This window comes from Callospermophilus lateralis, chromosome 6, assembly GCF_048772815.1.
Source record: "Callospermophilus lateralis isolate mCalLat2 chromosome 6, mCalLat2.hap1, whole genome shotgun sequence".
In the NCBI taxonomy this organism is placed as follows: domain Eukaryota; kingdom Metazoa; phylum Chordata; class Mammalia; order Rodentia; family Sciuridae; genus Callospermophilus; species Callospermophilus lateralis.
Window position 1 is genome coordinate 103,803,541 of NC_135310.1, and position 18,320 is coordinate 103,821,860.

Below are 18,320 nucleotides of genomic sequence, written 5' to 3' on the forward strand. Positions count from 1 at the left end.
TCTTTATGTGGTTCATAGATAAAAACATAAAAATAAAATTAGAACAACCAATACCCCAAGTGAAAATAGGTTGCAGTGTCCCATGTTTTCCTGAGTGGCATCAAATATGCTGAATTGATATGGTCTTTTGTTCTCAGGGACGTACATGGGGATGAGCTATATCTCCTGGGAAGCCATTCCTGGAAGAAAAAATGGTAAATATATAAATTGATTTTAAGTCTGTTATAAATCTATTACAGTCCATTTTCAATTGTTATATATTTTATACACAGACCTGATGGCAAAATGTTAGATGTCTCCAATTTATTCAGCATACTAAATGTTTTCTAAAGATGTATCTATATTTGTATCTACAAATAGACACATATCTACATATAGAGTACATTTTGTGGACTCTGATATTATTAGTAGAATCCAGTGTTGAGCTGTGCAAATTTTGATTGTGTTTGTGAATTCCCTGGGTTTGATTTATCTTTTTTGAAATTAGACTGGTCAGAACAGGGAAATATGATAAGAAACAATGTGATCATCAGTGTTTCTGGTGCTGAAGGCCTCTCCAGTCCTGAAATGTTGACACCATCTGGCATCTATATCCGTAGTCCCACCAATGTTATAGAGGTAAGAGCTTTATCTCCCCCAGGAGGGTTAGAACTAAGGGCACACAATTTACTCCAAAAGTTCACTAGAGTAGCAACATATGATTTGAAACATTTGCTTGCTCTATATTAATATCAAGAAATTAATTTATGCTTTTATTTGTTAGACAAGCACTTCAGAATAAATTTAATCATTTTCTCAGGACTCCTATAAAGAACTCTTTGGAGCAATATTTATATAGAACACAACAACGGAGATATTGATTATTTTCTAGTCATTCAGATTAATGCAAAGCATATGATCTCTCTGAATTATCCACTGTGAATGCTGATTTTTATCTCTCTTGATTCCAATACCAATTGCTTCCAATGCCAACATGTTTATTATTTTGCTATGTTAAATGTGACCATATTGTTGCCTTTTAAGCATGTTCAAAATTGAATAAGGAGGTGTATGAGATCATGTCAGATTTCAGGAGGATGAAGTATACATCTTTTTTTTTTAACCCCACTTATTTGGTGAAAATCAACATTAATTTCTCTTGGCAACTTTTTAACAACTTTATAACATTAGTCTTTCTGTGTACGGTTTAATCATAGAACTGTGAGTGAGGGATTGCCTCAGAATAGTGGAAGATCACTTAATTTCTTCCTTCCCAGTGACTTTGTCCCCTCCACTGTCTACGCAAGGGGGCAGGGCCATGGTATTCCAGGACACTGTTCTGAGCATCTTCTGTGCCTTGACAATTCTGCCAAGCTTCTGAGGAACTCCAAGGATGAGCATGTTTCTCACCAAGCATCTGTTTTTAATTACTTTCAGCTGAATAACTCTGATAAAAGTTGTGGTTACCAGTTCAGTCCTCCTTAGACTCTTAATTGTGCTTATTCCAAGCACAGCATTTACACACCATTTTAGGCGCCTAATGGGGGTGGCTAATATGCCAGCGAGGAAAGGAGGCAGAACTGCATGCATCATAAGAAACCAAACTCTAGACAAATTGCATTTAACTTGTTGGTCACTACAAGGCTTGTTGCACAGCAAGCTTGGGGTCTAAAGAACCATGTATTCATGTACTTTCTTGACTACATTGAAATGCTTAGAAGAAGGAAACCCTTGAGATTGCCCAGCTCATCTTTCAGAGTGAGGCTGAGATGTCCTTGCCTCACTGTGTAGGAAGTATACTTTCTCCCAGACAGGTCTCCTGGCCACTAGTGATAGGAAGAAGTATCAAGCTGCCTATAGTTGCTGTGAGCCAGAGAACCATCTGATCAGCTGGTGGGTCTCCTAAGCCTTTGTAGACTGACCTATAGAATGATCCCCTGTGGAAAAACTGGAGGGGAGGGAACGGAGGGAGTGAGATAGGTCAAATTATGTTATGTACATGTATGAATATGGCACAATGAATCTCACTATTATGTATAATTATAATGTGCCAATTAAAAATTTAAAAGAATTGAGTTCACAATAAGCTATTTGTTTCTCATGCAGACGACTAAGGAGGACTGAATGGGTAAGCACAACTTTTATCAGGGGTTATTCAGCTGAAGGTTATTCAGCTGAGGAAAGTAAAGAATCAAATCTAAAATTTGAAAATCATTTTGATGATTGAGAAATGAGAAGTTTAACCAGTGACAGCATTTAGATCCTGTTGGACTCATCTGTCAGTGTTAAATCTTGCCAAGTCCAGCCCAATTTTTCAGCCAGGTTGCTGGCTTTCTAATATGCTGTATCTTCTGTGTTCTATTGTCTGGACTGTGCCATCACTGAAGACAAGGGTGATAACTGAGCATGAAAGAACGAACAAGGCTTGTCGTCGGAGCAAATGCCCGTTTATTGAGGAGCAGCTATGCATATTTATAGAGCCAGGGGTGGTTTGACAGTTGTCATGGGGTGCTTTTTGATTAGAGGGTAAGGATCAGGTGAGCCAGCAGGACTAGTCTGATTGGTGGTTAGGATCAGGTGAGCCAGCAGGGCTCTGATTGGTGGGTAAGGATCATGTGAGCCAGCAGGGCTCACCATTGGATGGCTCTTCTTGGGGGATGGCGAAGTTAGTCTTTGGAGCCTGGGTGACTCCCAACAGGGCATAAATATAAAAGCATAAGAATTATAAGCTTCATTGGACCTTGAGGGTCATTGAAGGTCATTTCAGTTATTGAGCAAGTGATAAGTTAGTGTTTGTTGAGGGTTTCTTTTCTGGATGATTCACAAAGTACTCTGAAGAATATGTTCTAGAAATGTAGTTTTATTGCACAGGGGTATGAGACAACAACGATAGTAATATGTATATGTGTGTTTGTGTGTGTATATCTGTAGTGTGTGGAACAGAAAGAGGAGCTGTTTCATGGGTAGTGGTTTTCGTTTAGCTATGTGACTGGTTCAGGACCAAATTGCCCCTTGAGAGAATGTATATAAGCCTGTGTATCAGTGGATTAGTATGTTTAATTCAGACTGTCTTCGTTATTTTAAACTTTAAATTTTTGAAATAACTTCAAACTTAGAAAAATTGCAAAAATATAAGAGAGTTTCTATATGCCCATCACCTAGTTTCCACCAGTGATAGTGTAACCACCACCTGGTCATGGAACAATATCAAAACCAGCACATTACACTGGTATGATACTGTGAACTAAACAAAAGCTTTTATTTAGACATCAAAAAGGTGGCCTAGGTGTTATGTCTTGGCAGCATTCCCAGGAGCCTAAACTTTCTCTCTCCATGTGTATGAGTCTGCCCTTGAAATCTCTGACCTGACCAACAGGAGAAGAGAACTTAAGTCTATGCAATAGTTTGTGAATATATATTATTCCTCAGTTGTCCTGACCCAGAGCCCTGGACCTTTCTCTCAGCCACAGTGTAAGGAATTCATCCTGGCTTCCAGTCAGCCACCTTTACAGTTCTCTCACCTTCTACTCTGCATGGTACAAAGGAATTTCAAGTGCAGTATCTCCATTTAGTTTACACATCCACAGATGGTCTGCTGTGTCCCTGTGCAGGCTGCAGCTTCTCCAGCTTCATTTTCTCTGAAAAGCAAACAGAGTCCTGCACCTTTTTACCCATGAGGACTCACGTGCTATATCCTGTTGGAGTCTCCCAGGGCCTTGTGGGGGATTCCTTTGTACACTCCTTCATAGGCCTTTGAGGTGCTTTCTAGAAAAAGGTGGCAGTTCTTCCACACATTGCTGTGGTTTCTTGGCAAACTTCATGCCGAGTCTGTCTTCCCTCAGCATTGGTGTCTGTGACTCCTCTCACAAGCATTGCTTGTATCTATCCAGAGGCTCCATCTTGCTGGAAGGTGTAACCTATGAGAAACTGTCCCCATCTTCTCAGGCTGGACAGTCTTTGCATTCAGATACAAGGGACAGCTCATGTCCAGAGCATCAGTCTCTCCCATGTTTATGTAGGTGTTTGAAATTTTCTCTGAGCAGACTCCTGTTTAGGAGAGTCTGTGGGAAAATCCTGAAGAAGAGCCCTTTGGAGACACCATTTAATTTGAGGGGAATTTGTTCTGGTTTGTGAATCAATTTTGTAAGGAATTCTGTGTTTAAAGGCCCAACTTCAGTTCTCTGGCTCTCTTCACTCAATAGGTAATGCATATTTAAGAGCTGCCTGAAGGGTTAACTCACTTTTTTCTTGTGACTATAGATGCACACCTCAAGGAGCTGGCTTACTTGGGCAGTTAATTTCTCTCTGGAATTTCTCTTGCTTGAATGTCCATAATACATTGACTTCCGCAAAGAATTGATTTCCACACAAAATTCCCTGCTTGCCTTAAACCCTTCCCCGCAAGCCGTTGGCTGCCTGCATAAATATGTGGTTTCCTCATGAATCGTTTGTAGCATACCCAATTGGAATTGAGAGTAAAAGGGCTGGGAAGAAATGTGATCTGACTGTTGATGTGCTTCTTTTATGAGAAAAGTGAGACTTATCGACTGATAGAAGACCACAATTGCAATCTCCTGCCCACCTGACAATGCACCTGGAAAGTGTTTATATGTGATCATGCAAATATTCCATAAACGCTCATGGAATTGAGCAGATGAGTCAACAAATCCAGCCATTAGCTAAAAATGCATGCTTTCTGAGCACTGGTGCTGGCATTGGTGATGACAAGAGTTATAAGCCATGGACAATATTTTTGAAATGTTGAAAACTTTCCCCTTTGCATAAAGTCTTGGTAATGAACTGTCATTTCATTGATAATGAAGTAGAAGTGTGTATCCAAGTGAGATCATCAACTTTAGCCTTCAGGGTATAGTTCTCATTGTATACTTTCAGAAAAGGTGGGTTTAAAAAACCTCTCTCTCTGGCCTGAGGATCACAGGTGTGGGTCTTGGTGTGATCACTTGTGTGCTAGGGAGCTGGACACTATGCACAGGTTTTCTTGAAGGTGGGGATTCACAATTACTCTGAAGGGAAAGATTTTAGCAGTTAATCATGACTGGGAAAAAGAGCTATGACATTTCTTGTGTATTGATGAGGATCAAAGATATATACTGGGCATTTATATTTGCCCATTCAAAGACAAAGATTCTTCATGGGCTTGAGACTCTTTAGTGCATACTCAGTTTTGTGCATAGGGAAGAATTGAGATAACTGATTTAATATTACTAAATGTACTTTTGACATGCATAAGGCCAGATTGATTGCTTAAAAACATATAAATACCCACTTCATTAGGACTATTTTTTTAAGAGAGAGAGAGAGAGAGAGAGAGAGAGAGAGAGAGAGAGAGAGATTTTTTTTTTGATATTTATTTTTTAGTTTTCGGTGGACACATCTTTGTTTGTATGTGGTGCTGAGGTTCGAACCCGGGCCGCATGCATGCCAGGCGAGCGCACTATCACTTGAGCCACATCCCCATCCCAAGGACTATTTTTAAAGCATTGATTTTATAACTGATAATATCTTCATGCTTAAGTTGGAAATATGGAATTCCATCAAAATTTAGAGATGGGCTACTGGAAAGTAGGTATGGATTATTTTCATGGATCCAGTGTAGATTGAAGACTATGGTTTCTCAGCTCTGGTAGGCTGATATTTGGGCCAGGCGATCATTTGTGATGGGTGCTGTCCTCTGTGCTGCACTATCTTTGATTTCTACTTACTGCAGATAGCACTTTCCTCCACCTTCTGAGTTGTAACAATCAAAAATGTCTCCAGAGAGTTCCAAATGCTCTCTGAGGAATGAAATTGTCTTTGGTTGACAAGTCCTGCAATAAACTAAGATCAATGAAGGCTTAGAGAGGACCCTGGATCCCTGAAGTCATGTTAGCATCTTGAATAGTAATTCAACTGAATATCATCATTAATATCCAAAATCCACTTTTGCTGAGTACCACATGGTGAGACCTGTGACAAGCACTGTAAATGACCTCTGGAAGATGGAGAAGTGCTCAGAATCAAAATAATGAAGTGCAGTGGAGAATGGGTCAAGTAGTCCACAGAGGGGGAAAAAAAAACAACTATTCTGCAACTGAGTAAAAACCATAAAGAATGGCTGTCTTTCTACTAATACCCAAGATAGGAGAACTGCCGGGGCCCACAGTGAACAACAAGCAAAAGTTCAGTAACAGCATGATGGCTGCATTGACGTGAGCTGGTTCCCCTCACCTGGCTGCCTGCTCATCTAACTTCCAGCCTCAGGGTGAGCTCTGGTTCTGCCTCATATTCCACCAGAGCCTGAAGCCCTCCTGGGATTGGGATGTTAGTCCCTCCTGACAGGAGTCAGGGAATCTGAAGAGTACTGGTTTAGAAAGAGTGCATGTTATTAAGAAATAGTGCATCATTGGATGTTGCATACATGTAAGCCCAGCTGCTGAAGATGCTGAGTAAGGAAGACCACAGATTTGAGGCCTGCTTGTTAACCTGAGGGAGACACTGTCTCAAAATAAAAAAATAAAAATGGCTGGTGATGCAGCTCAGAGATAGATTGCTTGCCCTGCATATTGGAGGCCTGGGATTCAATCCCCAGAATCTTGACCCAAATGGAAAAAATAAATGTAAAAAATCCTATTTCAGATTTTTTCCCCACGGGGGCTGTGCTTGGCTATGTGTACATGTGTGAATGTGTGTGTGTTCCTTGTGGAATGTGTGACACATCCAGAGAGGAGCAGGGTCTTCAAGCTCTCCTCCTGTCAAGGATGCTGCTAATGGGTCACTCAGGGTCAAAGAGATACCTTTAGTAAGACCTACAGTTGTTCTTTCGTTTATGTGTTAAAGTCAATAAAATACTACTTAAAGGGAATGAGGATGTTATGGAGAAGGAGAGTTCTGGAATCCCAGCATAATGTGCATCAAAATGTCACATCTATTCCCAGCCTACCTTTGGGAAATGTCACACATCCTTTCCCTCAAGTTTTTCTCTGCACTCTGAGCTAAGCATGTTTCCTTTCTATGTGATGAGGGTGGAAGGGATTTTATATTGTCTGGATTTTGGGTGTGGAAAGAGAAACTCCTTAGCTAAATTTGACCTGAAAAGCATTCTCTAATTTTGGAGAAATCTGTATTTATGTAGCAATATCACTTTCCCTAGTTCTGTTTACCAGGTAACCTTGTGTCTGAAGGGCTAGACTTTATGGTGAGAATAGATACACACCTCAAAGAATTGACTTACTTGTACAGTTCATTTGTCTTCTGTTAATGCCCACAAAAACACCAATTTTTGCAGAGAACATGTTTCATATGCTGTGCATTTGGAAGGCCACAGCAAATGCCCCTTCCTCCCAGCCTGGTCACCAGACTCTGCTTTCTGCTCTGCTGTGTATATTTTACCCTACTGTTTGGCATTCTGTTTCCCCGATGTTGGGGAGAAGAAAGAGAGGGTAGGCTCTTCTGAATTACACAGAAGTGTTGTTTATAGATCTACTCTAGACCACTGTTTCTATCATTTCCCAATTTGACTTGGAGTTGGTTTTGGCAATTATTTACTCTCTGACTTTGGGGAAGTTACCCAGCATTCTTGAGTGTTGGTTTCTTTTCTGTTACACTTGTAATCATAATACATACCTCACAGAATTGTGAAAAATCAATGAGACACTTGAATATGGCAACTGGACTAAAATGGCTTCTCTATAAATCTTTATTTAAGGTGAGTATTATCATTATACTTTGTAATAACTTCTTTTAGAAAATATAAAAATACATCTAAGGAAAAGAATCAAATTGAACTGAAGTGTAACTTGCACAGAACTGGACATGCTTTTTGCTTAGGGTCTAGTAAAAGACTCCTACCCTGATTTTCTAGGTTTCTTTCCTCCTTCAGTTTTCAGCAGTGATTTCTATTTGTAGTGAGTTTCCAAAGCAACTCATGGCAAAATCACCAAGAAGTGATCTTTTCCAGTGTTTCTCTCCTCTTTGAACATCTTCTAGGATGAGTAACTACACAGTACAGTGTTGCTCTCTCAGTCATCTCTAGGAAAGTCATTCTCAAATTGGGGTCAAAGATCACATACATCACAACCATCAGAGCATCTTCTGATCAAGAGGGCTCCTGTGTCCCCATCTCTTCATCATGCTACCATCTGCTAAACTTGAATATAGGGTGGTAGGGCCTAGAAATCTGTCTCTTGCATACCCTTACGTTAGGGTTCCCAGAGAAAATACAGTATACCTGGCCAAATTTAAATTACAGATATGCAACAAACAAGTTTTTAGTATATGTATCTTCTGTATCATAATTAGAATATACTTATATTCCAATTTCTGGGTATTAAACAATCTGGAATTCAAATTTCTCTGGCAATTCTGTGTTTTGTTTTGTTTTGTTATGGGGGATTTAACCTAGTTGGGCTTACCCAATGGGCCACATCCCTAGCCTTTTATTTTTTTGTATTTTATTTAGAGACAGGGTCTTGCTGAGTTGCTAAGTGCATTGCCAAGATGCTGAGGCTGGTTTGAATTCGCAAATTCTCCTGCCTCAGCCTCCCAAGTCGCTGGGATTACAGGTGTGTACTACCATGCCCAGCTGAATTCTGTTTTTGTTTGCTAAATCTGACAACTTTACACTACTACACATTAAAGTTTAAGAAGCGGTTCTAGCCTGGCAAAGTGGTGCATGCCTATAATCCCAGTGGTTCTGGAGGCTGAGGCAGGAGGACTCAAAGTTCACAGTCAGTCTCAGCAACTTAGCAAGGTCCTAAGCAACTTAGCAAGACCCTGTCTCAAAATAAAAAAGTATAAGAGCTTGGATGTGACTCAGTGGTTAAGCACCCCAGGATTCAATCCCCAGTACCAACCAACAAACAAAAAACCAAAGTGGTTTTAGGAGGATGTGCATAGTATAGATGCCACTGAGCCCAGCACAGAGGCAGGAATTGCATAGAAGTGTTGTTTACAGAATGGTGTTTAATGCCTTGCTGGGTCAATGGTGTTACAATTCTTCCTTATCCACATTTTTCTTTTCCGTGTCCTGATCCACATTCAGGATGAGTGTTCCAATCCCTGCACTGTGTGCTGTTGAGACTGAGTTACGTGCAGGGAGGACACCCTGGGCGTTCTTTGCCCCACACCACCCCAACTATGTCAAACCTTGATAAGGTCAGGATGAACCATGTGGGAGCCTCTGAGACTCGCTGTATTAGGGTGGAACAAGTGTAGCCTGCAACAGGCTGAGCAAGCTGTTCTTAACTTGGATTCCCTCACTAGACATGAACATCTTGGCCTCGGACAGGCTCTCAGGCTGGAGGCACATATGTGTACAGTGACATAGGAAGCAGTTCAGCAACTCCATCAATGGCCTTTATTCTTCCCACCTTCAGTGTCACCCTAGCGCAGTAGTCTGATAGGGTCCCTAGTTTTAATCAGAGTTCTGTCTCCCTGATGTTGGGGAGAAGAAAGAGAGGATAGACTCTTCTGAGATGTGAGCATCTGCCACTGGCGGGTCTCAGAAGCAATTCAGAAAAAGGGTCAATAGAAACGTCCGTGGAATAGCCAACACGCCAGTTATTTTAGTGCTTGGAGTTTAGAGGTTGCAAATTCAAAAGTGTTCAGGGTCTAGGGAAAAGCATCATAAATATATAAAACCAGAAGGGTGGGGAGTACAGAGAGATAATCCATGGCCAAGAAGGTGGGCCCTTCTTATCTCCAGCTGATCCTGGACCACACCACAGGAATTTGGATTCAGAAAAGCTAAAAGTTTGATTTTTTTTTTATATTGTCTCCTAATTTTAAAATGTTGGAAATAAAATAAAAATTTTTGGAAACATTGGGTAAGCCAAGTAAAATACATCTGTGTGCACTATCAAACCCTTTAGAAAGTCAATTTTCTTAGCTATCTTACACTGTATTACATAGCTATGAACATATTATAGAAACTTCTTAGAATTTACAAAAATAATCTCATTATGTTTACTTTGTGCAAAATTAGATTCCCAAACTCAGTGGTCCAACAGAGAATTTAGATTTTATATGAAAATATAAAAGACACAAAATTATTTTGATAGTAAATCCTATAAAGAAATATTAAGATGATTTAATAATTTAAGCAGCACAAGAGGGCTTTGAGGAGATTTGGCTTGTACTTGAACTCCGCCACCATGTCTCAAACTCAAGCATGGCTAACTCAATGATTTGGTCTTCTGCTTAGAGCCAAACCATTGACTGTGTGTCTTTGTGTATATCATAGAGGAGAGGCTCAGATTAAGTGTCACATGTAACCCTCTCGCTGTGCAAACTTAAAAGGTAGACAATAAAAGATGCTAGTTCTTGAAGTGTGCAAATTATGGTCTAGGTGAGCTGCCTGGAGGAAAGGGAGTGGGAAAGATTTTGATCCTGAGGGGGAAAAATAAATCCACAAGAGTTTCAGTATGTTAACACAAAGTGTATAAAAATGTAGAATCATTGCAAATAAAGAGTTTTTTTCTTTTTCAGCAACCTCAACATATGTGGAATATATTTCAGTTTTTAAAAAACTCTTCATAATTTCTGTAGGGGAACAGAGTGTGTGCTTCTGGCTATGGATACTTTTTTCATCTTGTGACCAGCCAAACATCGCAAGCTCCGCTCCTGTCATTCACTCGGAACATTGCACATTCTTGTACAAGGTAACTTTGGGAAAATTCATATGTGAAATGCTTGTGATTTAGCATTTTTCTTTGGGACTCTCACACAAGGGAAAAACTTTTGAAATTTTCATTTGATATTTGATGATGCTGAAACTGGAGTTTTGAGATGAGACTATATTCCCTGCTTCTGTTGGTGGATGGGGTTTGTGCAAGCCACCGACTGCTTTTTGGGGTCTTTTCTCACAAATTTGAAGAATACAGTCCATGTACAGTGACAGAAAGGAAGAGTGAATGGAGTAGGATTTATTGAGATAAGAAAATAAGAGAGAGCACTCCCATGAGAGGGGGAGATTGATAGCAGAAAACCCCTGTTGGTGTGCTAGCCTGAGGGCCTGTATGATTTTTGATTTTGATCATTGACCAAAATTTATGTTAAACAGGCATTAAAAAAAGCACCAAAGCAAATGGTCAAAATCTATGTTAAACAGATGCTGGAAAAGTGTTAAGGCTCTTGGCTTGGTTCTTTAGTCTTTGAGTTTTAATCCTTCCAGTAACATCCCTCTGGGTTCATCCCCACCTTCCATTTTCCCTCTTGGACAAAGGGGTTGACTAGAATGTTCCCAACATTTTTACTTACTTTCATAAGTAAAGTCTCATGGTCTTTACTTATGAAAAAGACGTTGATGGGGCCCATTACCCGGATTGCTTGACCATTATATATTCTTATTTAATGCTGCCAATTTATTTTTTTTTTAAATCACATTATTGAAGTGTGATTGATGTACAAAAAGCTGTGTATATGTAGTGTGTACAACTTGATAAATTTGGAGAAAGTATACACCCTTGAAACCAATGTCAAATCTATGCTACAAGCATATTCATTACCACTAACAGTGTTATGTAACCTCGTCCAGCATAGCATCCTCTAGGTTTATCTACATTGCTACAAATAGGGGGATTCTTTTCTCTTTAAAAGCCAAATAATATTCCACTGTTAGCATGTACCACATTTTCTCCATCCATTCATCTGTTGATGAACACTTACAGTACATGCTTGTCTTAGCTACTGTAATTGTGTAAGCATTTGGATCATAAAAATTTGGTGGCGAGGGGAAAGAAGAAGTCACTTGAGAAAGCAGCAGGTCAGATTGTTCCTGTTGTACCTGGAGAGAATTTTACAGACAGAGCAATTAAACTTCCAAGAGATTGAAGCAACTGGCAATGCAAAGATCTTAGGAAGCTGCTGAGTCTGACTCAGGATCCCAGTGGAGAAAATAGTCTTGGAGAAGAGGCTGGGCTCATGACTTGCTCCTTTTAAAAGAAGAAGAAACTTGTTAAGTCTTTGTTATGTAGACAGAAAGGCCTTCTAAGAGCAAGGACTTGGGAAACAGGTGGGGGAAAGAATTTGAGAAACGTAAAAAATGCTGTCTTCAGAATCAGATTCTGATTCAAATTCCTTAACTCTATCCCAGTAGATTCACTATTTTTTTTTTTTTTTAAGTCAGATACCTTATTTGTAAAATAGGTACAAACCTGCATTGAAAGTTCCGTGTGAGGGGTTGGGCTTGTGGCCCAGGGGTAGAGTGTTCACCCAGCACACGTGAGGCACTGGGTTTGATCCTCAGCATGACATAAAAATAAATAAAGATATTGTGTCCATCTACAACTAAAAAATTTTTTTAAAAAGAAAGTTTGGTATGAAAATTGGAAATGATTTATGTGATACACTGAGGAGAGCACCTGAAATGTAATAGCAACTTGAGACTTGATAGCTATAAATAATTATGAAAATAACTTTAGTAATGTAACTATGATGTTAAATGATAAGATGAATAGAATAAGGATTATGAACAATTGCTCAGCAATGTTGAGATGCCAGTTGAGGCCGGAGTAGTACATGCTGTTGAAATTATCATTATGACCCTGAAGATTTTATCCAGCAGCTCTGGGCAGTTCTGGAATGTGAGGGAAGAAAGTATCCCTACCCAGAGTACAGTGATGGTCAGGCATTCCAGAAAGAACAAAAGGTGAAAGGATTACAAAGGTCAGTATCCACTCATGTAAGAAGGGTGAATTCAGAGGGGTTGATAGAATAACAAGGAACCTATAGGCTGCATTTTGTTAAGATGCAGGCCCCAGAGGGCAACAGATCAGAAAGGCTGAGGGAAGAGCAGTGACAGAGAGGAGGGTCACAGGCTTAGTGACCTCCACTCTCTCATATTTACTACTTTTATGTCTGATGAGGGATTCATATTCAGAATATATAAGGCAAATGCTTCAATAGCAAAAATAGGGGTGGGGGCAATAGAACTAAATTGACATTTTTTTTTCCAAAGAAGTCATGCAAGTGACCAAGAAATATATAAAACAAAAAATTCTTAAAATCACCAATCATCAGGGAAAGGCAAATCAAAATCACAGTGTGATCACACTTCATAGTTGTTAGAAGAGAGATAATCAGAAAGACAAAAGGTAAGTATTGGGCAGGATGTGGAGAAAGAGAAAAGCTTGTACAGTATTGGTGGGAATATAATGTGTGGATAAACACTCTGAGGAGCCCTCAAAAAATTAAAAATGGAACTACCACATGATCCATCAATTTCACTGCTGTGTATGTATCAAAAAAATGAAATCAGTCTGTTGAAGAGACATCTGTACTCTCATGTTCATTTTAGCACTACTTGTAATAACAAAGAAATAGAATCCATGTGTCTATCAAGTGATGAATAAGGAAAATGTGGTACACATACACAGAGGAATATTTTAAGCTCTAAGAAAATGTCAAATACTGTCATTTGTGACAATATGAATGAAGCTGGAAGACATTATGTTGAGTGAAATAAACCAGACTCTGAAAGACAAGGACCCCAGGATCTTACTTATATGTGGATTCTAAAAAGTTTAACTCACTTAAATTGAGAGTTGAATAGAGGTTAGCAGAGTCTATGGAGAGAAGGAGGGAGAAGGATCAAGTACCAAGTTACAGTCAGGAGAAATAAGTTGTGGTGTTCTGTTACACAGCAGGCTTGGCTGTGTTGTAGGATTCTTGCACAGAGAGACAGGACACCAGGGCTTTCAGCAGGAAGCCGTGTTTATTGGTGCTGGCACTGGCCCAGCAGGTTCGTAACTAAAGGCTGATCCTTAGCACAGCAGGGCATTGCTTTATATACCCTGTGTTAGTCCTCCCCGTACCTGATAGCCCTGTTGCCTCCCCTATATGGTGCCATACATTCTGATTGGATATTCTCTTCTATAGAGATGCAACAGAATTGTGGTAGAGTTACCACATATTTTGGACCTAGGTACTAAGTGTGCCATGTCACCTTCTTTGTGTTGTGGGAGAGCTAGCTACAGAAAATGATAATGTAATGTATATTTCAAAAAATCAAGAAGAAAAGATTTTGCATATTCTCATCATGAAGAAATTATGTTTGAGGAGGTAGATATTCTTACCCTATATGAACATTATATAATGTGTACATGCATAGAAGGATCATATGAATTCTGTAAATATGTACAATTATTCTGAATCAATAATCCCAGAGACTCTGGAAGCTGAGGCAGGAGGATCTCAAATTCAAGGCCAGCCTCAGCAATTTAGTAAGGCCATAAGCAACTTAGCAAGACCCTATCTTAAAATAAAAAATAAAAAGTTCTTGAGATAGGGTTAGTAGTTGAATGCTCCGGGGTTCAACCCCTAGTACCCAAACAAAGAAGCAAATGAAAACAACAACAAAAAATGAATAAACAGAAAACAAACAATTATTATGTATCATTTAAAAAAATAAAAACACATAAAGCTTTTGTAATTCCAATGTGAAAAATTAGGAAGTTAGAAAATAGCAATTGGCTTAGTTTTATTCTTTGTTTCACTTTCTAGGTATGGTCTCTTTGTATATCCTAAATTTCAGCCACCCTGGGACAATGATTCTGGCCCCACTGTGCTCCAAAACTTCATGGTTTGGGGAAGTGCAGGTGGTGCCCAGGTAAGTTTCATTAGCTTTTTGAAAAACTAAAGCTGTTTCTTGTTTTATTCTGACAGTTTATTACATACTTCTAATGAATGGGATGATTTACTGGTGAAGGTGGCACTGACATGTCACAACACCAATGGCATCAGAGGTGTATATGGAGTAGTTGAATGAACAAAGTCTTGTCGGTCATCTAGGGTTAAGTCAGTTTCTCTATGGGACAACCCCAGTAGAAAATAGTATTTAATAACTAGGATGAATTAGGGATTTCAGAGGTCCATCCATTCTTCCTTTCCCATACCTACTTGCAGATAATAAATCAAAGTATAAAATATAAAATTTGTCAAATGTCACATAGTTGCTTAATAGCACAAGCAAGTTCACAGTCCAGATATATTGTTGCACACCGGATACTCTAATATCCTGAGTAATGCCTATACCTGTCTTAGGAAGAAGCATGGCTCATCATGAGAACACAATTCCAGCTCAAGCTGCCATCCTTACTTTAATCAATAAGTTGAACTTTCTTCATGTTTAATCATTTATGCTTTATTATCACAATGATTTTTTTAAGAAGACACTTGTATGTTCGATGCTATTAGCAACATATAAAACAATCCAGGGTTAAGTTGATTCTGTATGAATTGCATACACTTGGTCTCTGAAATCTGGTCTTAGAAATTTGAAGCCAAAGATATATAAATGAAAATTTTTTTATAGCACATTCATGAAATAAAATAAAATCATATAATTAGCTTACAATTAAAGTCAAATATTTATTTTATATATCCAATAAGAAGGAGACACTTGTAAATAAGAAAGCTCAAAATATGAATAACTGGAAGACTACCACTTGCTTTTGGTATTTTTTTTCATTTCTTTTTTTTTTTTTTGGGGGGGGGAGGTGGTACCAGGGATTGAACTCAAGGGCACTGGACCACTGAGCCACCTCCCCAGCCCTATTTTGTATCTTATTTAGAGACAGGGTCTCACTGAGTTGCTTAGCACCTTGCTTTTGCTGAGGCTGGCTTTGAACTTGCAATCCCTCTGCCTCAGCCTGTTGAGTCTCTGGGATTACAGGTGTTTGCCACCACCACACCTGGCCTGTTGTCATTTAATTTTATGAAACACTTTGTCTCCCACAAAGGATGAAAAGTCTACTAGACACACAGGTTTACAGTCTGTGTTCCCTGTCCTTGAGGACATCTCCAATGAAACAAGACCATTAAAAGACATTTATTGAAGATAGTTTTTATTTTATTTTATTTTATTTTTTAAGGGTCTGCCATCAGGAATTCTAATCCTGTGAAAGAAAAAACAGGCCCATACAGATTGAGCTCTTGTGCACTTAAGTTTAGTGAGTCAAAGAGTTGAAATAATAAGAAGGTCTTTGGAACTTCACTCTTATGAGGAAAAATTAAAAAAAAAAAAACTAAATAAAAAGCATGATGGCAGGGAATTTAGAAAGTAATCATCTCCAAAATAATCCTGAGTAAAGAATCAAGATTTATTCTTCCCCACTTGAAAACTTACTACAAAGTGATGATAATCAAGACAGGTAATGGAACAAGAGTAGATAAACCAAGCAGTGGAATACAGTTGAGAGTCTAGAAATAAGCCCCTAGGTTTATGATCAAATGAATTTTGATGAAGGATGTTTAGACCACTCAATGAGGACAGGAACAGTAACAGTCTTTCTCACAAATGGCATTTGGACAACCAGTGCGCCTCATGCAAAAGAATGAATAGAATCCTTATCTCGTACTATTTTTAATTGGCTCAATGAATCAAGGACTTAAATGTAAAAGCAAAAATTATAACACTCAGAAGAAAGCATAGGATAAATCTTCTTGACTAAGGATTTGGCAATGAATTCTTAAAGATAACACCAAAAACACAGGTGATAGGAAAAAAAGCAGATAAATTGGACTTTATCAAAATTAAGAAAATTTAGTGCCACTATCTAGACATCCTATGTTATTTTACTCAACTAAAATTCCAAAATAGGGAAGGCTACAGAGGTGAAACAACCTATAGAATGGTAGGTTATGTTTGCAAATTATGTAGTTTAAATACATAAAGATTACTGTTAACTGCTATAACTTAACAATAAAAAGACAAATGATCCAATTAAAAAATGAAGGTAGTGATCTGAACATACACCTCTGTAAATAAGCTCTTCAATAATCACATGGAGAATTTTTTTTGTTTTAATTTTTATTATGCTGCCTTTTAAACCCAGGACTTCATGCATGCTAGGCAAACATTCTACCACTGTGGTCTGCTCACTACCCCACAGGAAGAAATGTGTGACATCACTAGTCATTAGGGAAAGGCAAATCAAACCCTAAATGAGATACCACCCCATACCTACTAAGTGTCCTGAACAAAGATGATAAGTAGTTGGTGAGGATGTGGAAAAATGATTCTTAAATACTTATGTTGGGAGTTTAAAATGGTCCAGCCTTTTCAGGAAATATTCTGGCAGATTCTTAAATGATTAAAAGTAAAGTTACCATATAACTCATGAATTACAGTCCTAGGAATATGCCTAAGAAAAAAATTTTAAAAATATGTACAAACAGAAACTTGTATCCAAATGTTTATAGCAGTATCATTATTCATAATAGCCAAAGGACAGAAACAACCCAAATGTTTATCAGTGGACAGATGAATAAAGTGTGACAGATTCATGCCATGGAAAATTCTTCACCCAGAAAAAGAAGTGAAGTACATATGCTGTCATATGAAGGGACCTTGAAAACATTATGCTAAATGATAAAAGTCAATAACAGAAAAAAAAATCATCCTATGTTATTTTCCCCAACTAAAAATCCAAAATAGGGAAGGCTACAGAGGTGAAACAATTAATACTTACTTAGGGGTGGAGGGTCGGGGATAATAGTGGAAATGGAAGGAGGAATGATAGCTAAAAGGGCATGCATGAGCTTTCTTCTTGAACTGAAAACAAGGTTCTAAAGTTGACTGTGGTGATGTTCGCCCATATCTGTGAATATAGTAGTACCACTGAATTGTAAAGTAAGTTAGGTGAACTGTATAGAATATGAATTATGTTTTAATAAAGCTATTTACAAAAAGGTAATATCCTATGTATCTGGTTATGCAAAATCTCAAATGTTCCCATTTTCTTTTAATGATTGAGAAAATCCTCCCTAACTTGTGCTTCATTGGTAAGATGGAGACAGTAATAGTAGCTAAAGAATATTTATTTTGAGTGTTAAATAAATACCTAAGTACTAAGTTACAATTCCATAGGAGAAATAGTTCTGGTGAAATAGCACAGTAGAATAATAATCCTAATGTATTGTATATTTCAAAAAAAATTAGAAAGGTATTGAATGTTTTCTGTACACACACAGGAATGATGATAGGTATCTAAGGAGACAGATAAGCTTGTCCTGACTTGAACCTTATATACTCTATACAGGTATTGAAAATTCACATGGCCCCTATAAATATGTACAATTTTATGCATCAAAAAATGATGATGATGATGATGATGATAATGATGATAACAGTAAGTCCCTGAATATAAAATGCCCACAAGATCTTCCTGAATGCTCATGAACTCTAGCTATTATTATTGTGAGTTTCACTAAATAGGATTGGAAAGTAATACACTGATGTTGATAATGATGTCTCTCAAAAATTATACCAAAAAGTGCCCATTACATCATCAAAACTACATTTGTATATAAATTTCATAAACTCCCATTATTTCTGATCATTT

The 18,320-nt window shown here is 38.3% G+C and overlaps 1 protein-coding gene across 1 annotated transcript in view; it reads left to right on the top strand.

Moving 5' to 3' along the window:
* The window catches only part of Pkhd1 (PKHD1 ciliary IPT domain containing fibrocystin/polyductin), a 429,388-nt gene that overhangs the window by 165,855 nt on the left and 245,213 nt on the right, over positions 1–18,320 (top strand). The window contains exons 41-44 of the mRNA XM_076860094.2: positions 138–194; positions 488–618; positions 10,525–10,637; positions 14,479–14,584. Of these exons, the coding sequence (XP_076716209.2) occupies positions 138–194; positions 488–618; positions 10,525–10,637; positions 14,479–14,584 (407 nt within the window). The remainder of the gene's footprint in view (positions 1–137; positions 195–487; positions 619–10,524; positions 10,638–14,478; positions 14,585–18,320) is intronic.